General features: G+C 35.0%; 1 protein-coding gene across 7 annotated transcripts in view; it reads right to left on the bottom strand.

Annotated features, from left to right (window-relative positions):
* LOC128175508 (apoptosis-stimulating of p53 protein 2-like) overlaps positions 1-27,254 on the bottom strand; it is a 38,586-nt gene that overhangs the window by 3,090 nt on the left and 8,242 nt on the right. For 3 of the 7 annotated variants that reach the window (XM_052841179.1, XM_052841177.1, XM_052841178.1), the window contains exons 2-7: positions 22,185-22,326; positions 20,774-21,178; positions 15,163-15,221; positions 4,230-4,503; positions 2,434-2,618; positions 124-1,830 (exon numbers count right to left, since the gene is read on the bottom strand). In XM_052841179.1, the coding sequence (XP_052697139.1) occupies positions 124-1,830; positions 2,434-2,618; positions 4,230-4,503; positions 15,163-15,221; positions 20,774-21,178; positions 22,185-22,326 (2,772 nt within the window). Of the gene's footprint in view, positions 1-123; positions 1,831-2,433; positions 2,619-4,229; positions 4,504-9,292; positions 9,921-11,126; positions 11,583-15,162; positions 15,222-16,239; positions 17,120-20,773; positions 21,179-22,184; positions 22,327-27,254 lie in introns of those variants that run through there. The other 4 variants (XM_052841182.1, XM_052841181.1, XM_052841183.1 and 1 more) reach the window with 4 other exon arrangements.

Raw genomic sequence — 27,254 nt, 5'->3', positions numbered from 1 at the left:
AATTTACATGTAACTGTCAATGTAATAACTTTAATCAAGGAAGTTTGTAATAGATAATACATGTACATATGACTTATTTTAAGGAAGCTAGTTTCAGATAAAGACTACAGGTACTGATCTCACCTGTGAAGCACACCTCTTGACCATCTCTACCTCTCCTTCCAACGAAGCATCCAGAAGGAGAGCTAATGGGTCGAAACTGACACGGTTTCCTGAGCTTCTGGAATGCTTGGTTCGTAAATTGGTCTTTTTTCTGGGCACCACCTCAGTGTTCACAACCTCAGGAGAACTCAAAGGCTGGTCATTCTTGTCTTCCTCTTTCTCGAAATCTTCCACCAGATTTCCCATGCTATCCACAGGAACATCTTCCGGAACGCCTCCTATGAAAGAGGTAGCCTGGGTGTTGTTGAGAATGTGGTTCTTATCATGTCTGTCCACATGTTTGTGTAAAAGTCTCACCATTTCCTCACTATCACTACTGTCCGAGGGACGGCGGTGAATTTTCTTTGCGGGGCGGTTGTGGCTAATCTTGTCCGATGTCAAATCTGGGTACTGATGCCCTGAAGGATTGAATGAATGAATGTGATCAAGATTATGAGGTTGCTGAGATGCTGGCTCAGAAACTGGAGGTTTCTGACCACTTTGTGCCCTATTTTTGTCATTCTCTGACTTTTCCTGCTGTGCCTTTTCTGCCTCATCTCCCCTGGCAAGATTTTTATACAACATGTCCATATTTTTCTGATATTTCTGCAAAGCATCTGGCCTTAATCGTCCCATGTATGTATTAGCTATCTGGTTTTTGGAAGCGAAATTGATAGTTTTCACAGGATTATTAGCACCATTGCTGTCCACTGGCTTCACAGAATTCACATTTGGTCCATTCACATTGCTGGTCCTAACATTAGAATCCTCCTGGGGCTTTCTCACAGGTCGTGAGGAATCCACCTGATCCTCACTTTTAGACTGTGGGGGAATGTCTTTGGTATTGGTGGATGGGGGTGGGGGAGGGGGAAGTCTCCTTGAGGAAGGAGCACCGTTACTCTGTGAGGTATTATTGTGTTCTTTGGTTTGATCGTTTCGGCCGTTCTGTGACCCTTCACTGGACGCTGGTGAACTCTGCCCACTCCCCCCTTGCCGAATCTCCTCCTGAACGTTTATCGTTGGCCCATTGGCCAGACCCTGATTTTGTGCCCTATTTGCTAATACTGAGGAACTGTAGGTTGACCCATAAGGCCGCGGAGTGAAATAGGTTAAGCCAGTGTTTGCTGACCGTGGGGGTGGGGGTGGTTTCACGGGATGCCCTGACGATGCCGATACGGCAGGTTGATACCTCTGTGCCGCTTTGATAACAGACTCTGACACCTGCGAGCTTGTGACAGGTCCATTACTATTTCCTGTATCCAATCTCGGTGGTCGCTCAGGAGGTTTTGGTTCCTGTTTATTATGTATGTTATTGTTATTTTGTTCACTGTCTGATTTGGTGGGAGAGGTGAGCTTTGCATTTGAAGGCAAGGTCTGATACTTGGGATCTTGTTTTGCAAAGTTTGATTTGAGGTCAGCCTCATTATGAATAGCATCGGGGGATTTCCTTAACTGTATGTAAGGTTCAACTTGAGCCACATTGCTAGGCCGAGGATTATGATTGGCGTCCAACTTTTTGTTGTCAAGGTTTTTCCTCTGCTCAGCTTGCTGCGCTCGTTTCTTCTTCAGCCTCTCTTGCAATTCATGAATACGATTGTCCATCTTGGAAATCTCCTCCTTGCGCTGATTCAACATTTCTCTGTGCTTGTTCAGTTTGGAATTTTGTTGTTCATTCAGCTTATTCCTTATCTGCAAGGAGAAACATCCAACCATATAAAATCTTGGCATAGTTGTACTTCTTCACATTAAATAGACCTTGCTTTAAACCCATCATGCAAACCTTGCCATTGTTCGATGATCATATTTCAAATCCTATTTACATATTTTGAAATTATTCATCAAAAGGGTCATTTTAGTAATCTGATGCCTGATTTAAACCTTTGCCTTCTATTTCTACCATTTATACTGACAACTCATTTACAATGGAAAAGTGAATCATCCAATGCATGACAAAAACATAGCCGAGGCTTTATTCACCCCTCATCCTTAATAAACATTCTTTAATATATAGACTAAATATCCAGACAAATGGTTCTCTTCACTTAAATTCCATATTATATAATCCGCATCAAGTTACCCTTTTCTCATAATAGAAGGCTTTTCTGTACAGGATGCAAATTAACACCGCCAGAGATTTTTTTACATACTTTTCAGAAGATTGATGCCCAATTAGATAGCTTGTGATGTTGCAATGAAAATGTCTTTAACACTACTACCAAATAATTAAAATCAGTGAATCTTGAATGAAAAATAGGGTATATATTACCAATCAAGAAAATTTCAGTAGCTTACCATTAGTTCTTTCCGGAGTTTCTCCAGCTCCAATGCAGCAGGATTTTGAGTTCCGTTTTTAGCACTGGATCGATCATTACGAATCGCCTCAAGTTGTCTCGTCATTTCTTCTACTTTTGCAACGGCCATCACAAGTTCTTTCTCCTTTTCTGTAAACAGTGCCTTCACACTCTCCAGCTCTGTGTCTGTAGAGGAGACAACAAGAAAAATGTCATTTCCTTCAGTGTAAAAATATTATTCTTGTTTTATCTTTCATTATCAAATGAGAAAAAATATTCAAGTGCCTCTCGAAGACAAATGCTTTATACTTGTAAAACACAGAGAAACTTTATAAAAAAAAATTAATACACAAGGCCATAGCTCTATAGCATTCAAAGATTTGATGTCAGTCATAAATTGTAATAACATTAACAAAAATTCAAAGTAAAAAGGCTTTCAAAACCCTTTAATTCAAGGGCTCTTATGCCTGCCTCAAATATCGGACGATATACATGAAAACTTTCTTCTAAACATTTTAAGTTAAAGAGTTCTGTATTTGATCAAAGTCAATGCAGCCCAAGTTCTTACTTTTTAATGCAAGATGAAATAATTGTACATTGCCCACGCAAGTTGCTCATAAAAATATTTTCTTTTTTGTTTGCGTTGCATGATGTTGTTAAGGTTTATTTTTATCGTTATATATGCAGATTTTGACAGCTGGAAATGGCCAAAAACTGCAGAAACTCATGTTTTTATTTCATGAAATTAACCTCAGGATGAAGGTTTTTCCAGTGTGTTTCTTCCAAAATATTGCCCCTGGCATAGTATATCAAAAGTATCAAGCCTTACAAGACCAAGATATTTTTATTTTCATGTTTTGACCAACATAAGCACCACAGACAATGAAAGTCACTGAGAGCCATTTCTGACATACATCAATCCACTGTCTCTTAGCTGACTACTGTTTTACTGTCAAAACAATAAATAGCAGGGTTAACCATACTTCTCTGGATTTCATTTCATACCAGGATGACTGTAGAGAAAATTCCATTCTTTTTAATAAATAAACTTATTTTTTCAGAAAAGGAGGAGGTGTCCTTGACTCATGAGTATAAATTTTATGAACTAGATCACCATTTTCCTGGTCCCCCTACATCTATTTCCCCAATAAAATCTATTTTGCACTCTTTCTCTTCAATATTTTTGTCCAGATCTTGCTGGTTTTCTGTTTCTTTTTTGTCTGACCTCTTGCTGTTCAGAGGGAGCTTTCCTCTCCATCTTGTTTATAGAACATGACAGTAAAACACATAAAATTGCCAGCGAGGTTGTCAGCCCCTCTCAAACCTGACACAGGAGATGTTGAACTTTTTATTCATAAATCCAAAACAACTTATCAATACATCTTGGAGGGATTATAGAAGTTCACCAAAAGCTAAGGGACTGGGGTTTTTTTTTTGTGTAAATATTTGCCATTCACATCTAAGCCAGCTCTTGCTGTAGAACCTATTGTAAAGGCTTTGAATAAAGAGCCGATTTCTTGAAATTCTTGCTTGTTAAATTTTTGATGGTATTGACTGACATTCAAACAGTTTCTTGTTTACCCAGACCTGTTTTGATTCAGAGTTACAAACAAGCTAAAAATTGTTTTCTCAAATCTGAGAGGGTAACGAGAAAACATTCACATTTATAGTTTCGAATATTTGCTAAGCACAAAAACTTTGAACGGTCAACCAAAGAGCTCTTATTTAATTCCTGCGACAATAATGCATACAAGGACTTAAGGAACATATTTTAGTTTTTTTGTTTTCTTTTCTTACTGAGAGTGCCGTTGGTATTTCGGTGTTTGTCCACCTCCCCACGCAGGGCTCGTAGCTTTTTGAGCTTCATTTCCTGTGATTCGACTCGATCTCTCAGCTTTTTGAGCCGGTCGCCTTCCGCGACGATGTGTTGTTGCCGCTGGTCCTGCTGCTTCAGGTACTTGAGCCGTTGTTCCTTGGCCACCAGGACTTGTTGCTGGTTCTCGATTTGTTGCTGTTGTCGAGCAGCCATGTCCTGAAGCTCTGACAAGGTCAGGTCAACTCCGCCTGGCAGCTGAGGATAAACAAGAAAAAAAATCAATGAACGAAATTAATAAGGCAAACTCTCTTCTTTTAAATAAATATAGCTCTTATGCTTTTCTAGAGTCAAAAAGTATAAGGCCTACGCAGAGGTTTACCACATGCCAAGATAATAACCATCTTGTGCTGTGTTACATGTACTTTGGTGTACCTATGTACTAGAAGTCAATAATCTTTACACAATTATATGAAACAATTAGTTTCGTTCAATCATTTTAACCAAAAAGTATAAATCATCGATGAACTTCCTTTCCTCTTGTACTTTAATGAATGTTTTTTTTAGTTCAAGTTAAACATACAGCAATAAAAAATGCATATGTAAATCACCATTCAGTAAAATTTCATAAAACTGTTTTGTAAAGAAATCTAGGTCACTTTCAAATCTGTCACCATTTTATTGTAAATATGTAAATAAATTCTTTTCCCTCCCTCAGCAAAGTAAAAGAAATCTATTTGAGAGTGGCAATTTTTCTTTTCATAAATGCATATTTGTCAAAGCTCCGATATCAATCAGAAATTAAATGCGTGTCTCAAAAAAGAGTTTCATTGGTTGCTTACTGTACTGTATAGAACTGGAATGCCTCTCGATGGAAATTTGTGCAAAATATTTAAATTATCACTTAACTATATCAATTGAATGTGAAAACTTCTATTTGCTTGATCAGGACAAAAAGTGTCTGATTACTCAAAGTATAAAACCGTTAAAATCTTTCATCAGTGACTCAGGATTTTTTTTGTACAGGGTTCCTTATAATTGTTTATTTTAAAAAGAAAATATTGAACAAGTCATGTGTAGCTTGGAGGTTTGACGGAATATTTTTCACCCAAATTCATCCCATACTTTCATGTAAATATGCTCTATGGATAGAACATTTATACATATTAAATCAAAGCATATAAATGGCTTTGTTTTACAGTGATCTCTGACTAACAAAGCTTATAAAACTGGGGTGTCAAATGCTTTGACAATTCATCCTCATCAAAGTCCACCGAAAAAGTTTGCTTTAAAAGCAACCACCATCACAGGTATCTGACCGACCACAATAGGACTATAAGTCATTAAGTACCTTATACAAGTATACATTGTATATAGATGTGTAACCAAAGGATCATTAAACTATCAGCTTATGCAAGTTTACAGCTGGATTTATCGCCTGTCTAAGGGAGATAACTCATCCATCAGCTGGGGACAATAAACACAATAAAAGACAACAGAGGACACACCATTGTTGTGGTCAGAGTCGCCTTTTGGTCAGTCAATTAGTACCAGGTACTGTTGGTCTGTTTATTAGGACCTGGTATGACTAGTGTGTGTATTGTTATCTTGGTATAGTAGCTGACATAGTATACTTTGTCTCTTTACAGTAAATCATAAATGAATTGTACATCCTAATGAAGGTTCACATCACATAAATTGTTCTGCTGTTTGAAAGAAGGTTTCTTTTTTTTTAAGGGGGGGGGGGGGGGGGGGTAGGCAACAACATAAATCTCAAGGCTGACCATGGGAATCTGCTTGTATTTATAATGAACATCTAACATCCATTATCCCTAAATCCAATGTTGTCTTTAAACAATCATTTAAATGTACAATTTACAGCTATAAATACCAAATGAAGTTACCCCCCACTGTTACTAAATTGGAGTTTGTTACAATTCTATTAGCAGTTACACTCAGATGTCATCAAAAGCACATTCACTTAAGAAATAAATAAAAACTCCCAAAACAACTGATTGTAATGCATTATTCAAGATAAATCAACATCTGATTCATTAACTTTACACACCTGTCAAATACATCTCTAATCTCATTAGGCGACACTGTATGGTAGAGTGCATACAACATGAGACTTTTATTGGTACAGAGCAGTTTGTCTAAGAAATAAGGGATAGTACATGTCTACCTTTATTGTTCAAAACTAACCCTCTTAGCCTAATAAAATCTGTATCTCTTTGACATTATAGAAATAAGGTGCGATTTCTTCGCAAAATCAGTGAAACAATCATGGAGAGCGTCTTCAAACACACACAACCATGGTCTTTAATTTGTTTTGGGTTATGGGACGATTTGACGTAAACATCTGCCTTAAGAACAAAATACAACAAATCGCTTAAGAAAATATACACCCTTCCCAAGACAAAATTCTGCAACATGCTAAAAGCTGGGCCTTTAACTTGAAGCATTCAGTCAAACACTCCCGATACATCACTAGACCAAATCTGACTATCTGTGTAGATAATCAACATGTGTTTCTGAAACAAAAGACAGTGTTTCCTCTTCAGAGATCCTATCTCTTTGTACCAAAGTCCTTTAAATTACATCCAACAACCTTGAAATTGTATCAATTCAGTTTCATTTCACACTAAGAAAGACTGCCAAAAGACAATTAGTCAAAAGATGCTCTCACCATTTGCCAATGAGTGCACAGAATTTTTGGGAGGTAAATCTTTACTTCGCACTGGCTCAACTTTTTTTCTTGAGGATACCCTTTGCATTTAAAATCTCTTCAGATTACAGTTTTCTAGGGCAGGAAATATCCAGTGTCAGGATTGAATTTCATCAAATATAAGATTCTAAACATTGTGAACTCAAGAGTTGAAATCATTGGTCTCCTTGAAAACTTATTTTTTCATTTAGAGTGCTTGATGAAGCAAGCATGGTCCCAATTATTAGTGGAAATATTGCATGTAAAGTTGTCAGATTTTGTTGATCTTACCAACAAACTAAGGCCTCCATGAATATAATATATAAACTGTTGAGTAATTTTTGAGAGAGGGGGGTTCCTTTCGAATTATAATTTATCAACAAAAATGTGAAAAATGTGTCCCCTGAACCTAAAATATTGGTACCCACAAATAGGATTTATCAGTAATACAAATTCCTCAGAAATAACATGTATGTCTGGCTGTCACCTATAGACTAGCCATTTGTAGGTGATAGAAATGACTCCGAACGAGACTCAATACAAAGAGGAATTCCATGTTATCTGTCAACAGAAAATTTTGTGACACCAACCAGTCGATTTGGTCAGGGCGTGTTAATCCTAACAGATCATGAAATCGTTCACAGATTTCAGGAACCAATTAATATACATGACTAGAATTAAGATATAACATGCAAAATGAGGCATATGTTTAACTGAGGAATTAAAGGACCAAAGTATTCAAATGCCTAAAATATTGTCAAACAATTCTATATAGTTGTCTCAAATATATAGATAATTTTTCCATTCTACAGCGTAATGGCAAGGTATGTAACCATTATCAGGGATGGGGTAATTGAAAAAAGTATTTGTAATTGAGTGTAATTAATTACATTTTTCAAAGTAATTGAAAGTAATTGGTAATTGAGTCTGTCTTCAATTACAAGTAATTGAATGTATTTAAATACATTCCTAAAATATTGTGTATTTTCAATTACTTTTCAATTACATTTCAATTACTTTTCTCCAAGTTTAAGATATAATAAAGGTGTCTTATAATGATAAATAGATTTTATACATGTTTGGCATGGACTTTTGTTTATACAATAATTAAATGTCCCATAATGTTTCATATGTTTATACAGTATGACACACTGCCCAGAGCAATAGGTAAAGATCTAATTTTGTGGAGGTGTGAACTCCTCCAATACCCAAGAACCCCAATTGATTTTAGACTGAACTGAACTGATTTTAGACTAAAGGGAATCAAAATATCTCATTCTTGTGAATTATAGCAATTATTATTTATATACTGATATGCTGTAGTGCCAAAAGTTGTACTTTCTCAATAAACATAGTTTTAATATGTGAATAAAAATTAATTAACTATAGAGAAAATATTATTCTGAACCAAAAATGAACTCAATGGTACTTAATGAATTTAATGTTTAAGAAAATTTTCAAGAAATCTGATCTGAACTGAACTATACAGCCTTTAAAAAAATAACCGTACATATAGCCCTGTATATCTTAATGTCATTAATATATGTATATGTTCTCAAGATTTAAAAAAATAAAACTTAAGTATTTGAAATGTAATTAATTACATTTATCAAAGTATTTGAGAGTAATTAATTACATTTTAAAAAATCAATGTAATTGTAATTGCAAGTAATTGATAAAATTGTCAATGTATTTGAAAGTAATTAATTACTTTTCAAAGTAATTGACCCCAACTCTGACCATTATCCTAATATCTATGGAGCCAGATCAAATTGACTCTATGATTGGCACTAAATTGATACAATTTCTGCAAACACAGGAGAGAATGGCTGCCAATATAGACAAACACACCACCTAGGTACCATTCATTTGTACAGTCAACACCTGACTTTTTCTGTGGGGCTCAGCCTATTGTCTCTGTCTGCCTGGTATATGAACCAATATAACACAGCCTTCTAAATGACTCAGACAAACTGACCATTCAGTACATTTGTATAAACAGGCAAGGTCAGGCATGTACTGCTGATAATAAATGTTTGGATAATCAACCATTCTCATCATGAAATAGTTCCCTGACATTTATAATATGTCACCCAGTCTCTTCAGATATATATAAACTCCATTACTCATGTACATGCAAAATAGCTGTCCATTGAAATAAATATCAAGCCCATTAATATAACTCTTGAAATCATGAAATTCAAATTTTTAAAGATATCAGCGGGTAACCGTTGAAATGTTACAGAATTTTAAACTTTCAATTTACCCTTGCATCGTCTTCACCTGTTCAATCTTGAGACACCTGTAATTTTTTTTTACTTAATGAGACCGGGTCCTTACCATGTTGAGGTACTTTTCCAGTTGTGAATTCACAAACTGAAGACTTCTAATGTCCCAGTCTTCTTCACCACTATCATAAGAGAAATGTGAAGCCATGTTCCTTCATCAAACATGATTCATTTATAAATCTCAGGTATAAACACACAATCAACAGGTAACACAAAAAGTCCCCAGCTCTAGCTTCCTGTATAGACCACACTGATATCCAGGCACCGTCCCCTTTACTTCTGAACACAGTCCTCCACTTAATGAATAATTCTTTCAAACATGGAATGTTTCCCTCTATTAACACATGCCCACATATGAATCAAGCTATTTTTGGTGTGACCTCAGATTTTCCAAGATGGCTGACACCTAACAAACCAGTTCGATCAAGCGTGAATCTACCTGTGCCCCCAGGTGGGAAGAAAAATGTCGGCCTTACATCTCTTTGAATGGAGAGGATTATCAGCATGTTGATATTGTGGTTCTTAAAAACCTTGCAACAGTTTAAATAAAGGAGGAATTAAATATCCTAATTACCTCAGCAGACAACTTTGATCATTTCAAAAGGCCAGCGAGAAGTATTATTGACTAAACCGCAGCACCAATCTCCTCTGTCAAATATAGGTATTAAACACATCCCTTTCATCCCTACCTATTGAAAGCTCAGAAAATGTTTCAATTTTCCTTGTTAATTATTGTCTATTTAAATCACAAATCAATAGCTAAATAGTAGGAATGATTATGAGAAAAAATACTTCTTTCATTTATTTTATATTAAATCTTGAGGCACTAAAATGTTTATTACTATAATGCTACACAAATTAGCACAACCTGAATAAAAACGTCTTTAAGAAAAAAAAATTTAAATTCAAATGCAGATATGATATCAAATTAATATCTATATAGATATATGTATGTAGTACATTCATATATATATGGTATATGTTCTTAACAATTGTACCGGTAATTCAAAAAGTGGCTCATGGAAGAAAAACCAGTATACAAATGCCACAAAAAATGTGGTTTTGGAAACAGTTTCAATACATGTACTAGACCGGTAATAAAAGACAAGGAAATGAAACAGTCCAGAGAGAAACAGTCTAAAACTCCACAAAAAGGGGGACAACTCCAACACTCCTCACAATTTCCAGGTAAACACAGCACCTGCTGGAATTGAATAGTAACTACCGGTATTCTTTCCCATTCATACATCAATTTTACACACTTTCCAAAAAATCAATATTTTATGACATAGAAATTTTATCTAAAATCAATATACCTATTGTTCCACAAGGCCATTATATCAAACCAGAATTTCTTGAAAAGCGAGGGCTTTTATGAGAAATATATAATGGGTGACATGCCCCGGCCTTCTAGCCATGACATAACCAGTCTACATGCACAGGGATCAAGGCTATAAACCTGTTTGTTTAATACAGCAATCCGCAAACTCTGGTGTTGTAATATGTGTAAAGTTAGATTAGGGTGTTTTATTGTGTGTAAATATTAATGTCGAACAGCAGTAATAAACTATCACACTGAGAAAACTTGATGAACGGAATAGTTGCACTAATGATTTGAAGAAATTTTACAACATTATAATTACTTCCATTGACCAAATTAAGATATATTAACATTGAAATACCTGTATTTAGTATTTCCACTTGCACATTACCTTGGATAGTGAATTTTAATTCCATTAAAACATCCAAACTCAGAAAGTCCAATACAACAAAATCTTTTTTTATGACAACTTCAAAATTTAAAACATCAGCAGTGTAAACCCACTAAACATTTTATAATTCCCATCAGTGAGTAGTATGTGTTCAATGCTGGCTATAATTTATACCTCAACATGCATGGGAAAATCCATCGCGTTTCCACATGGATGGAGTCTTGATTTGAAAGCATATATCCCAACTGTTATCAAAACTGTTTATCCTATCAGCAGTGAATTATGGCCAGAATTCAGGTGAATGACATTCTGAACCTCAAGGTCATTGGAGAAACTGTCAGATAATTCTATCAACAGATTGAACCTTGTATTGTAAACACATTCTGCATCCGATTCCCTAATTTTCTGGTTGAGCCTGGAGAATTAATCATTCTGTAATTCAGCAGATCGTCAGCCAATCAGGAAGCAGCGATGGTGAGTTGTCCATGAGGGTAATTAAGATCGGCAGGTGATGGGAACCACCTGAGACTCTACCTAACATTAACACCTATTATCATCAAATTTCAGACCAGACTTCATGAATAACAGAATCCACATGAAATAATATAATTTGTTCTAGCATTCACAGACAGTATGCCTCGCACAGACAAATATTTGATCTCCTTTGCTCTCTTCAGTTTTAAGGTCTTCCAATCAATAATATATCCACATATCTACCTCCTTCAATGCATTCTTCCCATAAACCTATATATAACCTGTTACGTTAAAATGTTCAGATAAGGAAAATTATTGATTCCCCAAATCAGCCATGAGAATCAACTTAATTATATATACCTTCAAAGATTACTGGGTCTGCCAATGAATATATATTCTTAGGTATATGTATCAATCTGCAAAATATTTCAATAAACTTCCCAACATAAAAGATTTGAATATTTGCTAAACCTTTTTATACTCAACGGCCAATTTTTTGTGGAGGTTGATTTTAATTTCCACTCATGAATGCCTATAAACCCCGAAATACATATATTGAAAAGATTTCCCATTGTACCACACATGTTCTGTAAACTATTGCTTTAAAGACACAATGGCACCTCAGTATTATGGCCTACAATACTAAATATTTTGTCCCAGACTCTGTCAATATTTGGACACCGTGGCCGGTCGGTGACAGGCGTGTAAAACCTCAGCCCCCTATCAGACTGGTCGTGGATTAAACCTACAACAATACACACTAAGTGACCCATAGCTCACTGCTTAATCCAGCAATTAACTGTTTGTTGTAGAGGTCTACTAGAGATTGGTGCTACCATTTACATTACTCCAGAGTAAGAACTCTTGAATTCAAAGCTGAAAGAGCTAAAAACACACAATTTGCTAAAAATACACAAAGGATTACAGGGAAAACTATTCTTGGTCAAAATCAAAGAAAACATCTCTCTGTGTAGTACCTGGTTTATGGGTAAACAAATTGTGGTTTTAAATTATTATCAGAATTCCTGATGAATGTGATTTGTCAGATCCATTTAAGAAACTCAGAATCAATTCTAGATGTTTTGTATAACAATGATGGAATTGAAAAAAAACAGTACCTCTTGACACTCAACCCAACCACCATAGAGACCCCTGACCCTTGAAACAATAGCGAGGGGGGAGGTCTGCACCCACTATAATTTCCCGACAATAGGTCCCGACAATTATAACCCCCAGAGATATAGTAGTTAAACTTGTCATCACGTTACTGCATACACGCACATTTCTTGTCGGACAATCTACAGATCAAACACGCAAAATCAATAGAAGACGTTCCTGATTTTTAACAAGTTGTTAAGAATTTTTCAATACTTACAGATCATGACGCTAACAGAGAAAGAAACCTTCCATCTTGCAACCACTGCACAAGAGTCAGTAATTATGTAGGTTCCATATGACACAGCCATATTATATTTGGATCCACATGATGACTACCACATTGCAGTCTCTGTATCTTTTGTGTGGGGGGTCAGGTTAGGGAAATTGGTTATCAGATCAGATGAACTCACAGAGCAAAGACCACAGACATAAAGAACAGTGCAGGCAATCAACTCTTTCTGTAAGTCAGCCATCAGTTGAAATACCTGGTGGATGTCGCATCTGGTGAATACAAATCGCTTCCATGTTGAATTTAGAATTAAAAGGAGAGAGCTGGTCTTACAATGACAGCTGCTACGCGAGCATAAAACACAATCATGGGTGCCTAATAATCAACAAATGCTTTCTCCTCGACCCTGTGATTTATATTTCGAGTGAACTGGTCAAAAGGCCTAATCAATAAACAGTAGTGTTTTTATTACCACTCTCCCTAACAAAGCTTTGTATTTGTGATATCGACCAAAAAATAAAATGATTTTCCCTCCTTGTTAAATATTGGCAGTGTCCATTATGGTTGTTTCAGCCCCGAAAGATCTAAATTGTCACCTAATTAGTTTTAATTTGGACCCCTTACAAATGCTTTTCCCAGGCATTCAATAAATTCCGTTAATTTAGGATTTTTTTGGAGTAATAAATCTTACGACTCAATTGACACAAACTCCAAACATTCCTTTTTTCTCTGATCAAGTCCACTTAATAATAGATAGCCGTTATAGACGAATAAATCAACCCTCATTTTAAAGTGCCCACTCAGTAATTGAAATAACTACTGTACGTAATTTAAAGATATTTGCACTGTATACAAGTAATGACTATGTACTGTATGTGTGTCGACTATCTTGAACTTTTTGTACATTGTAAGCACACAATAACATATTGAAGCTATAGAATTCTTAATCCTAGGAATGTGTGCCCACTAATCATCCATGAGAAGGCAAGACTCGGACCAAAGAAAACATACATATGGTAAAGTCTATCAGTGATTAATGAACCAAACCAATGCTCATCATTTCAAACAAAACCATAGAGAAGAATCTTGTCCTGTTAAAAAAATATGAGGCTAATCCATTATGACAGTTTTATATTAGCTACACCTTTGAGGAAAACCTTTCAGTGTTAATTACACCAACTATCACAGCCCCTAGAGTTTAGCACTCAATCCCGGAATCAATGACCTGTGGCTGGTTCAATTGAATTTCTTTCTCTCCCCTCTGTCACAATGCCTCCCCAGGAATGGTTCCACATGAATCATCCTGCATTACACACCCCCAATCAGCGAGATTTCTAGCATTCCCTGACAATATGGCCTCAGCTGGAGCCATTGTTTGAGGGCTGGGTGAATCATACTGGGGCTGAAACTTCATTAAATCGGAGAACTTCATCAAATGAAATGGATTTTAATCAACACTGATATTAAGCTAATCACAATCAGCAAGGTTAGCTGAAGTTACATCTTGTTAGCTTATTAAGTTGTAAAGGATAAGCCAAAACATTCACAAAACCAAGATCCGTTCATAGTTTTTACAGTTTTTTGTTTTATTAATAGCCCACTAACCTAGCTTATTAAAAAATTCAAAATTGAATTTAAAGCAAAAAGCAAAAAAAAAAACTTTGTTAAAATCACATACCAGTTCAACATGAAAAAAATCCCTTACACCTACAACTTTCCGATTCTCGATCTTAAGCAAAACTAAAAATTTACGTGTTCAAGTTTTTCAGTAACAAACTGATCTTGACGTGACAACAAATTTTGATTCGTATTTTACGTCAGCCATTAATGTCAGAAATCACGACCCCCCTTCCTTGTCAGTAACTCCCAATAAATCACACTTTGATTGAGTTCCTGTGTTTTAATTTCTTGTGGATAAAAATTCTCATTAAAACTACACCCCTCGCTATGCCGTTTATCTCGGACAATTAAAATCAAATTAAAGTACAAAGCAATATACTGGCAAGACCATTATGCCTCCTTGACTTCATCGTTGAGGTATGGACCCACAAGCATGAGTGGCCCCAATGCTTTAATTTTTCATACACGTTTAATTAACATGGAATAATGCATGCCATCCACAAAGTGAGACAAATTCTGTCTGGTAATTTCTCTGCGCCATACTTTATCTCTTCAAAACATGCAACAGTGTAACTAGATCCCTGCAGAGGTGCGAGCTGATAATTGACAGCCTGTGTCATTTTGTACACCTCTCTGCGACACAGAATCCGATATTAAAGTATAATTTTAATGCGATATCATGCCCAGTCTCCCTCTATTGTTCTGTATGAAAAATCATGCACTACCTACCCCATTGACAGGCGATGGTACTATATCTCCCACTCCATTTCTCTGCTGCGCTCTCTGACCTGGAAAACACAATTTAAGATCTCCGTTAAAATAACGAGCACAGCTTACACGAATGCACTCAGGTAATCGCATTCAACTCCCCTCTCACATAAAAAAACAAAAATACTCTGAAGCTACAAAACATGTTTTGAAACTGAACACAGCATCAAATTAGCCATGTTAAGAATAAGACACAGTTCAAAAACAAAACGGCAGGGATGGTGCATCTATCACTTTGCTTTTTATCAGTTTGTTCTCCTCCCCCCTTTTGCTTACACTGAAGTAACTCCTCTGGGTCATAATGAGCTATTACTTTAATGATCCAGTCTCCTTGTGTGAAATTAAGAACCTCCATTTAACAGCATACTGCAAAGAACTACTCTTAGTACTGGACTCCCAATACCCAAGTCATGACTTATAACACTATCTGTTTTTAACACCCAGGGTGTTAATTTAGTGGACCTATACCAAAGAAGCCCTGGGGTCCCGAAAAATTTCACTTCCCTACACAATATTACAGAATGAACAAGAGGTTTACCTCACCACTAACAACTTTATGACTGATACATCAAAGAAAAATTCAATGCTTGTCCATCACAACATGATCCATAACTCATTTGTTCCAGGTCTGTGGTACAAGCACAGGTCGTAACAGAATTTATCAGCATTTATCTACATGTAATCCCCTTTATCAAAGAAAAGAGCCATAGTATTAGCTTATCCTGGTATATTTTTATTACCCTGAAATTCGTGTAACCTTGCATAGATTTAGAGTTCTGATAAAAGCTCAGAGAACATCCAAAAAAAATCTGTTTGTAAAATCAACTCTTCACAAACCTCAAAAACACAATCTAGGTAGGTATTTAATTAATATCTGCAAATCAAACAGAATATAGGTGAAACGATTTATTCACCAGCGGTTTGACACTTCAATCTACTCAAGCCAAAATCAGATCTGTCACAAACATTTCTTGTATTTTAAACTGACAGGTACAAACAAACATGTTACCTTGAGAATAACTCTTGAAAGTCGCTTACCTGCTCTCATATTAAATTCGCATCACAAGGTTTTAATTTCCTCTCATATGAAAACCTTATCTTAGAAACTCTATATCCACAAAAAAGATAAAAAAAAACAAGAAAAGAAGAATCCAGATTACATCAATGTATATAACTATGTTCACATTGCACGGAAAATCTACACTTCTCACTTGTATCCTTTGAAAACGAATTAAAAAGATTCCTCAATGTATCGTAATTCACTGGCGATATGAAATATCAGGCGGATTGGTATTGACAGCAGTAGATATGCACTCAGTGGAACTTTTTATCTGATATTACCGGATTTTATACAAACAATCACTTGGTACTGTTCCAAAACGTGAACGATCTAGTGCCGATTCAAAACTGCGTACACTGCAGCCAGTGTTTACCTGTTGCAATGACAAGGACTATAGTCAAACACAGGAATATATAAGGTCCGCTAACACTTCAGCCACATTAAGTACACTTGTTCCAATCAACCCCTGACAAACTGTTGTTGTGGTTCAATTAAAATCCACATACCAGTCACCAGATGCAGTAAATCAAAGCCATTCCACATACAGGAAGGCTCCCTTCACTGAAATCCCAACTGTCAATCAATGTAAATTCTGAAGCCGTTGTTGTCAGTGTTTGTAGTGAATCAATCTCCCAGTGTAATTCACTATTATTTTGGCCCCTCCCAATTGTAGAATTTCTGTTATCAGAATAATTACAGTCCTTCAACTTGTCCAGTACTTTGGGTTAGGTTTTTATGTATCCCATGTGGTGATGAGGAGGATAATTAAGAAACCTCGAAACTTAATTCCTTTACAAGTGGACTTCACAGTTTTGATGTAAAGTCTGTCAAAAATTACCACAGATAAGAACCATCCACTTTGAAAGAATCCACAATTGTAAGTGACAAAACCAAATCTAATTGACCCTAAAATTCTTAAACCTAAACTTTATGCTTCCCCATAAACCAAACCTCTTCATCGATTTTTCACCTAAATTCCTAACCCTCTCACACGCAAATAAACACAATTAAAATTTTTTATTTCTGTACACACAAATGGGTGCTCCGACAAAAAGAGGATTCGTATTTGATCGCACAGATTAAAGAGGGTATTTTCTGGTCAACCTATTCTAAACAGTCCGCAGGAATTAAGTCAGAATGTTACATTGTAATCCGTGGTCAACACTCTGTGTATGTATTAGATGACTAAACCTCGGTCGAGTCCAGTAATTCCTCTTACCTCACTCCCTGACCTATTGTTATCAGATAACTATCACAAGATTTGTCAACACCTCACCCAGGTATTGCCAAACTTCAACACACAGATCTAAACAAATTTCTCAAGTAACAACAGTCTCTACACATTCCACTGGGTGTCCTAAAGTTTCTGTAGTCACTTTCACATTATAAAAAACAAAAAAAGGAATTTGGTCTTGGCAAAACGGATTCTTTTCTTCAAAACAGCTACCAACAATGATTGTCCTCTTTTCAATTTCCGAAATCCAGCGTTAAGTAAATTTGAATAACAAGATAAGAATTTGGTTGGTTGGGGAGGGGGGAGGTATTCTGGTATTCTATAGAGAGAAAAAAAGGAAGATCTGATATGGACCTCAAATTAAAGCAAACTGATTTTGAGCTGCCCGTGTCACTCACAACAAAAGCATTTTTTATCACCCCAGCAATCTTCCAGCCCTGGGTTAAGCTTTTTATAATGGCAGCTCTAATTTTCTACAGGGCTATAGTATGTGACAATAAAAATGCACTTAATTCCACATTTACAAACTCCAAGCAATAGATTGAAATTACCTACACTCAAAAAGACATTGATCAAAATTTGAAGGATTTACCCATTAGATGTTGAGTCAGGAAAGTGAATTTTGAAAATCAGAACATAAAAAATCTATTTTTTCCTCCAGTAAACAGGTGTAACTGAAAGCTATAATTGAAACAAAAAATTATCGCCTACTTGATCTAAATTGCATGAGAAATGCTTGTAGCATAAACACTTCAAATCAGTAGCTACCAGTCTATGCAGTTCAAGATTGGTTCTAGATTGGTAAATAAATAGTTCAAGTGTCAATTATTTTTGTCACTTGAAGGAGAAAAATGTATTGCTTTGACAGGATATGTTGATTTTACGATTAGTGCATTTGTGACTAATCAAAAGTTTCACAGAAAGCAAAACTGCCAATCAAAAATATTATTCTCCTATAACTGTAAATATAGGACATAAGGGATTTTGTATACCATATTCTTTTCAACAGATTTACCATTTTCACTCAGAAAGTTCTTTTTTGACCCATAGAATATAGATAAAGTAAGGCAAAAATTACCTATTAGTGATCGCAGTTTCCAATATAAATTCCAATCAATTACACAAGGTTCGTCCTTCACAATTTGATATGTAAAAATCAATACACTTATCCAAAAATAAAACACAATTTTTTCCCCTCTGGAGATAAGTCAGCTTTGTTCCTGATAGGATAAAGTTAAAGAAAAGATTTCTATATCATGTCATCCGTATGATTAAAGACCAACCGGTGAAAAAGAAAAAATTTGACCTTGAAAATAATACATTTCTCATTCCTAATAGTTTTTTCCCTCTTTGCATTCAGTAACAAACGTATAGCTTTCATCTGATCTTGACTTCATGCAGTAAAAAACCTAACCTCCAAAATAAATCATTTGAAAGATCTTTTAATTCATATGATGTTAAAGATTTTCTATTAAATAGAGTTTAAATGTAGATTTGGAATGCTATTTCGAAAAGTGATTCGGCACAATCTTAAGATTGACATATGAATAGAATTCCGTGCAAGTAGTTAAAATACCCTGATTTTCTCAAATATAAAGTCTATTAAAAATTCTGTGACCCCTCGTGATTTTGTGATATCCATGATCACTGGACCGGAACGACGGATACCCAGTATTTATGACAGGAAGACATGGGTTGGCATAAATACCCTACTAGTAACCCTGGATCTAAATATCCCCTCCTCAAGAATTAAGTAAAAAAAAACCTTAATACATAACAAAAATTCACAGAGAACAGTTATTCTATAATATAAAGCTTCTAAATAACTTAGAAAGCAACTATTGTTGTCATTTACATTAACCAAGCTATATGTGGTTAAAACTTTTGAAACTGGAGAAAACTTTGTTAAAAGTTTAGTGTTACTTTATACATGTACCTAAATCTTTTCAAAAGCAAACTTGGGGAAAAGGACACCATTTTTGTCCTTTACAAAAACAAATTTTGTACAGGCTGGTAGATGCCACAGCAGCAATAAAGTACATTCTTTTTGCGTGGTTTCTGTCAATTAGATATGGTTAAATTTGTTGTGTCTAATGCTGAGGTTTTCAGCATCATAAATTTCTGTTGCACTTGAATATAAAATTTAATTAATACACCCAACAATTCATATTGAAAACCGCATTCTAAGCCCTGTGTAAGGTACTTGAAATCAAAGCCAATTTAGCATGATCACTCCTTTTCAATAAAAATATCAACTGATACCATCACACACAGCACAGGTCTCTTTATGGCTCTGATAACTCATTTCATCTATAATATCTTAAGTCATAAACAATTTGCCTGAACCCATGCAGGTTGTAAAACTCTACCCTGCATTCCGACAGCAATGCCCATATATAAACAGTGAACAGGGAGTTTTGTGTCCTAGCCGAAATAATTGGGTCTCTTACAGGTAAGACATTCACACGGGATATCTTCCCACCGAAAACCTGTTGATATTCTCCAGATCTACATTTATCACAATTTAATGAGTAAGAAAATAGATATGGTGGAGAGCTGGTGACCGATTTTGTCAACTTGGTTTGTCTGAGTGCCAACCAAAATCATGACCAATTCAGCAGCTAGATCTTGATCCATAGCAAGGTCCCAGTACAGGAAAAAATAGGGTGAGAATAGCTAATGCAGCATCAAAAGGCGAAATAAAATAATTTCATGAGCCATATATCTTTTATATCCAATTTGATGTTAAATGAAGATAAAGTTATTGCCCAATTACAAATTTCAATTGCCCATTAAACCCTTTATCTAACAAAACCTCCTTTGTCCACACCAGTAGCTATATACATGTATTGCCATCGATCATAATTTTTGGGGTACCTGTATTTTCATTGGATATATGATTATAACAGTTAATCTGAAAATACAAATGTTCACAAAATCTTTGCTGGTCTTAAGTTTACAGTCCACTCTGTGCCTTGGTTTTTGGTCCTTTCAGTTCCCCAAAAACCATTGGCTACTTTTTAGTTTTTCCTTCAGGACATGACCTATCTGTTGTAACCATGCATTTATTTAAATAGAGTAAAGTATTCAGCCCTTAAGAATGTTCGTGCATGTATGAAAAATGGCCTGAAGATGATCTCTATCCACAAGGAAAGAATGACAAGTTTATAACCACTTTGGATTTGATAAGCACAGCAAAGGGGCAAAACTCTTATTCTTTCCATGTTTCAGAAGGAAATACTGTCAAATTTTCACATACATGGATATTTTCTACATACCATAATTATTATCTGGTGCTTGAGAATCGCTCACAGCCCCACTGTGGAGGTCTTGTGGAGGGACAGGAACCGCCCACCTGTCATAGATGGACCGGTCACCCCCCAGGTTCCACCTCTGGGTGGGCTCTGGGTCGGAGTAAGCCCCTCCCTCGCTGCTATAACCATCCACGTACACTACATGGTGGTGACCATTTGGGTGTCCTAGATGTAGGTCAGTTGGACTGTGAGATAACTCCTCTGGATGGGGATGGGACTGGGTTTGATATGGGGACAGAAGTTCCTCTGGGGGGTAAGGTGGAATCGCAGAAGGGAGATGATCCCTGACAATGAATTTGACTTCTTCTCGAAAGTTCTCCCATCCCCTCAGTATTGCATACAAATTCTCATGTGGATCCAAAGCTTTTTCTAAACAAGAAAAAAATGAAGAAAATAAAAATTTACAATCACATTCAACTTTTTTGTGAAATAAGAATTTCTAACATTTTTCTGTCTCTTAAAATATGTTAATTAACATGTCTGCTTGACAGCAACATTAGGAAATTCACTGAAGTCTTCTTTTCTTGATTGAGATTTGTATAACTTCAATGATGCTCTCAAATATCAAACAAATACCGGTACACATAAAGATCCTGTACAGGTAACAGCTTGGTGTGATTCACATGGCAGCATGTAAATATCTAAACATTATCGAGATGCCTCAGATTCCTGCTAAACAGGATTTAATTTCTAAGGAAACAACAGAAGGCAAAGGAGCAACTGTGTGTGGTGCACTATGAATAATTCATTGCCTCTAATTTATAATTCAGACATTTTCACTCAGTGCAATCATTGGCATTTAGTAAATGTATTTCAGTGGCCTTGAAATAATATATGGTTTACCGGTATTTAAAAGAATCTCGTCTTTCAAAATATTTTCTTTTTCAAAGTCATTTTTCCACAAGACTGAAATTTAAGTGCTACATATGTAAAGTGGGTGTATACTACAAAAAAATTTGATATAAAGAAAAAGAAAAGAAATACTGTGGTTTCATCAATGTTTGTTAAATACCAATTTTCTTGGACTTCATTTTTAAGTTGATCCACGAAATTAAATGTTCAATGATGTGCAATTTCTACAAACATTTGTATTGGTAGGATCATAATGACAAAGAATTTATCTATTCATGGAATTGTGTTTTTCATTGAATCCACAAAATTGGTTAATTTTTATTTTAAATATTTGTCAGTAAAAACACAAATTGGAATGCATTTTTTTTCTCATATATATATGCATTTGATATGCAGTATTTAAAATGTACCACTTTTTCTAAACTCCATTGACCGCATCACAGGAGGACACCAAATTAATATTCAAATATAAATTCATGTTTGAATTTTGATTTTTTTTAAACCAACACTATCTATTCCTGACCTTGTCCATTCCAGAGTTGGACCAGATAGCTGCTGTCCTCTGTGGAAACGCAGGCCACTACATCCTGGCAAATGGTTTCCGGGGTAACTGGGACCTCATAGCATTTCTCCGAGTCATCACTACTGTAAACCTTCAATATAATCTGTAAAGAGAGGCAACAAACTCATAACTAACGGCACAGGACATTTTTATCAAGTTATCATTAATTTTCTTTCCTTTCATTACTTGTTTCCTATCAAGATGTTTTGCATCTATCTCATTCATATTAGACCTTAGATGAATGAGGCGCTTCAGACCTATAATTTTACGTACCTCACAGTAAACTTTTTTAATACATAATGAAAATTGTTTGTTTGGATCTCTACATTTGGGTGTAAATCAATATATCTATTAATATTACAATTTATGTAAACTATATTATAAAACAAAAAGTCTTTAAAAAATTAAACAATAGTGCTGGGGACTTGATTATAGCTCAGAGGTATTTAGTTGGATTCTGAGATATATTTCAATTTCCATATCTATTATGCTTATGCAGTTCCCGTTTTTTTTTAATTTTGCTACAAATATAACATTTGGGTGCCTTCGGTATGATTATTTTAAACACCAAATGTACCTTGTACATGTATTAATAGTGTCACAAATTCTAAACCTACTGAAATGTCAAAGAGTGTGTAAAATGGGAGTTAACTCATACATCTTGTAGATAAAAGCAAGTTGGCTTGACTGAGCATGAAATGTGAAAAAGAAAAGAAATGACAGAAAAGTGTTCAAGTAAGACATGGTGGCAACAAACACAATGACAGTTACTAAAACAATTAGAACTCTACCACAGCCAAAACAATGACTAATTGTGGGTATGACACAACATGGCATCAATCATTTCTCAATCTCCTGTTTAAAGTGCAATCTCTATTATCATTTTTCATTCTGCCATTTAATATTTTAAAATGTTTTTAAAAAATTCAAAATGCAAGATCAAGCATGTTTATTTTAAGGTAAGAATGCAAAAATTTTCCTTGCATGAATTTGTAATTAATGTATTAAACTACGTACCCCCCCCCCCCCCCCCAAAAAAAAAAATTAATTACTAACTTGTTGCAAAATGTTTTTAACGTGTAATTCTTGTCATATCTGACAGCATGTGATGTGTAATTCTGTCTCCATCTGAGAATCAATAATACCTTAATGGTCAGCGCATGCCACACGCTAACTAATGCACATGCAATTTGACAGAGTTGTAATTAATCAACCTGCAGCATAATCACAGGTAATGTGCAAGTTTCCAAGCTGACCAGCCAGTGCATTGACCCCTGACCTCTGTGACACTGCATTTACAGGCGTAATGTAACATCTTCCTCCACAAACAACGTAGGTAAACAAACATTTATGACGACAAACATACATAAATTGTTATGACACATAAATATTGCCTTGAAATTTGAAACACTAAGACTTATTGCAGCAACATATTTTATAACAGTTTTGTATTGTATTTGAAAGATTCTAAGATAAACAGGGAAACTTTAAGATAAAGAAAGTGAAATTGATACAGAAAACAACACATTTTACTAAATATTATGTCAGGAATAAATAAGAAAACATTATTTTGATACAACAAAACTTTCTTCATCTGCACATGAAAAATACTTTAAAAACTAGAGCAGAGCTCGTGGCAAAGCCACGAGTAGGTCTTCCGTTGTTGCTGTGAGTTGAAAATATATGTGATATGGTGTCAAACGATTATAATTACTTAACTTTCAGTTCTGCTTTTGTTATAAAAACGTGTTGTGATTGAAAGCCTGCATATAAAACGTGTTTTGAAAAAGAAAATGTTTTAGGAAAACTATTTGTCGCACACAGTTTATGTAATCGTAACAAACATTATTTAAAAAATGAGATATTTAATGGCGAGTTACATTTTCAGAGGATAGCAAGCATTGTTATAAACAGTATGTACTCATGTGTCATGTCAGGAATTGTGGTTTTTTTAAAACTGAGCCCGTTTACAAAACACGTAACCTTTACTCTAAGATAACTTCTTTATTTAAATATTTCTAAATTTATGAAGACAATGTGCAATTTAGAATTGTTGCGTGCTGACAAAATTTACAGACCCTGAAACGTACTACTACACCAAAAAAGCGTGCGACTTACGTGCGAGAAACGTTTCGTGTTAACCGTTTAGCGTTTCGTGTGAATCGTGAAGCGTTTCGTGTAAACCGTTTAGCGTTTCGGACAAAGCGTGCAGAGTTTCGGTCAAAGCGTGTAAATCGTTTCGAGCAAAGCGTGCGAGAACCATGTGAAACGTTCATCAGATTTTATTCGGAACTCTCTGACAATTTGTTTCAAAATGGCGCCCGTGTTTTACATTACATGTACTTTAAACTGTTTGTGATTGGCAAAACTCTTTTGTAGGTATTTTCATGAAAAAAAATCTAGAAGAAATGATATACTTATCATTTTACAAAATTTAATTTATTTTTCACAAACAAAAGAAAGGTATATGTATTAAAAGACGACTAGTTACAGAGTACATGTATATATAACGTTTTTATACGATGTTTCAGTACTGGTACATGTACAGTCGTTTTACCGGTAACGAATATTTGCCAATATCGAATAATTTTTAGAAAAATTATTGGTTGAAGACGAAGTTGAGGTTTTAAAAAATCCTAGCTAGGTAATTATAAAACAGAAATAAATATTCTATCAGTGCGTGAAGTTGTTTGCCATTTGTACGATTATTTACCGAATTGTTTACAAATTAAAAATGTGACCCACATATGAGCTGCCGGAAGTTCAAAGCAGAAAAAACGAAAGTGTGAAAACAATTAAGCCTTACTATGAAAATAAGTTTGTTATTGATCCCTATTTAGTGGATAATTAGTAAATATAATTCATTTAAAAAGATAATGCATCATATCAAATTATAATGGAGCTTTGAATGAAATTACGACTTCAAATAGAACCACGTGTAGTTTTCCTATATAGTTTCGGTTCTTTGCGACAGAAGTATTATTTGGCTGCATATATTGATAGATATACGGGAAAAACAAAGGAAAATGGCATCTACTTATCATCAATTACTATTATAAAGTGTTTTTATGAAAATTCAATATTATAAAGTAACGCAAATGAAAACTGTTCAAGTCCGGTTTCAATTTGACGGGAAAACGGTATGATGAAAATAACGATCATGTTATTTGTTTAAATGACATATTCCCACAATTGTTTTCCTTCTTCATTTATAAGTCCATTAACATGTACCTCTAGTATATTTTGGAAATTAATTCGCCTCATAATATTCGGCCAGAAGTGATAAAGGGCGCTTAATTCGATACTGGGAAACGAAGTCGAAACTAGGAAAATGGAGGGGGTGTTGAAATTACTGTCTCCGTAATTCATCCTTTATATTTTCGGAAGTTTTATACTACAATTTAGAAGGACAAAGAAACGCGATTTAAACAAAAAATAAAAACATTTGTAATTCCGATAATAATAGTTGCATGCACGACGAAACCGCATGCTGATTCGTTACCGGTAAAATGACTGTACAATATTAAAATTCGCTATATTAAAAAATATTAAATACGGTTAGCAAAACATGATTTCTGTTGGAACAAGCCGTAATCAACTTTAACTTACACGAGCATGGTTTGATAAGCATGTATTTTTTTTTATTTATTGACATCGATAACTCTTACTGAGACCATTCGGCTTTGCGCAAGCGGCACACATAACCTCGGACATCGGGTGAGACCTGCACCTGGCTGAACCTGTCAATCAAACTCTGTGTATTTGTTTTCATTGGATGGTCAAGCGTCTCTTTTTTGTCAATAGCTAATGGAAAATTTCTGACTTCCAGGTATTCGGAATCAGCATTTGATGAAGCACACAATTTAAATGATAGTAAATTTATTAATTATTTGAACAAAATTAAATGTAAACATAGAATTAACATACTGATCATTTCTATGAATTGCGGGAAGTAAGTTCTTTGGAATCCCGATTATAGATATTTTTACAAGTAATCATTTTAATTATTAAAACCACTGTTGACGGAAAACAAGAGGTCTTAAAAGTAATTAACGCACAGGGATTTGCCTACAATGTACACAGTCATGCAATTAATTATTATGGGAATCTTTACGTATGGTACTTAATTCAAATAGATCATGATAATCTATACACTGTACGCCGTTATACATGTAAGGAGCGCCGGTAATATATACGAAGATTGAGTCAAAAATTTAAATCATTTTTATTTCTTGTTCTTTTCAATACAATGTTAAATTACTTTGAAAAAAAATCCGAAATAGTAATTACAACTTTCTTTTTTGTTTAATCATTTGAATTTTTTCTGAAGTACATGAGTATGTAAAGGACATATTTATTTACGCGAATGATACGACATAGAAAAAAAATTATCGGATGTTTGTATAACATTGTTTCCTAACGAATGTGACTAATTTGATTTTAAATATTTTTCAACATTATGGATGTTAATAATATCAGATTTATTTACTGTTTGTATTTTTACATCGTTACCTCTAAAACCAATAAAAATACTAATGTTAGAAGAAAAATCAAATCCCGCCGAATACTGAAAAACCGATTTCAGTTTGTAATCATACGGATTTTATTTTTGGTATTGACTATTGAGTTACGGTAACATTTTTTGTGGATGATTTTTTTTATTTATTATTTTATGTAGTAAAAGCACCATTCCAACTGTTACTCAATTACATAAGAATTGATGACCCGGGGCTATATATGTTCTGAGCTGTAGCGACACAAGATTCTCGGTCGCACGTGGCGATTCAATTTTAAACACAGACTGACCGAATGAACAAACGGGTGGGAAAGTGAAACAAAATGTTACACATAAGAAGAAGCCACTAAAAATGATTTTCGACAGATCTTGATATCGTTTCGCCAATCAAAAAAAAAAAAATACCAGCGCGAGCTCCTGTCAGCGGGCCGATTAATATGTGACCGATAGAATCTAATCCAAAGTTGTTTAAAACTCATGTGAATATTCTTTTAAATATTCATCGAATGCCTCAA

Source organism: Crassostrea angulata, chromosome 3 (assembly GCF_025612915.1).
Source record: "Crassostrea angulata isolate pt1a10 chromosome 3, ASM2561291v2, whole genome shotgun sequence".
Lineage (NCBI taxonomy): Eukaryota > Metazoa > Mollusca > Bivalvia > Ostreida > Ostreidae > Magallana > Magallana angulata.
The sequence above is the reverse complement of the archived record's forward strand: the minus strand, read 5'-3'. Positions and strand labels throughout refer to the sequence as shown.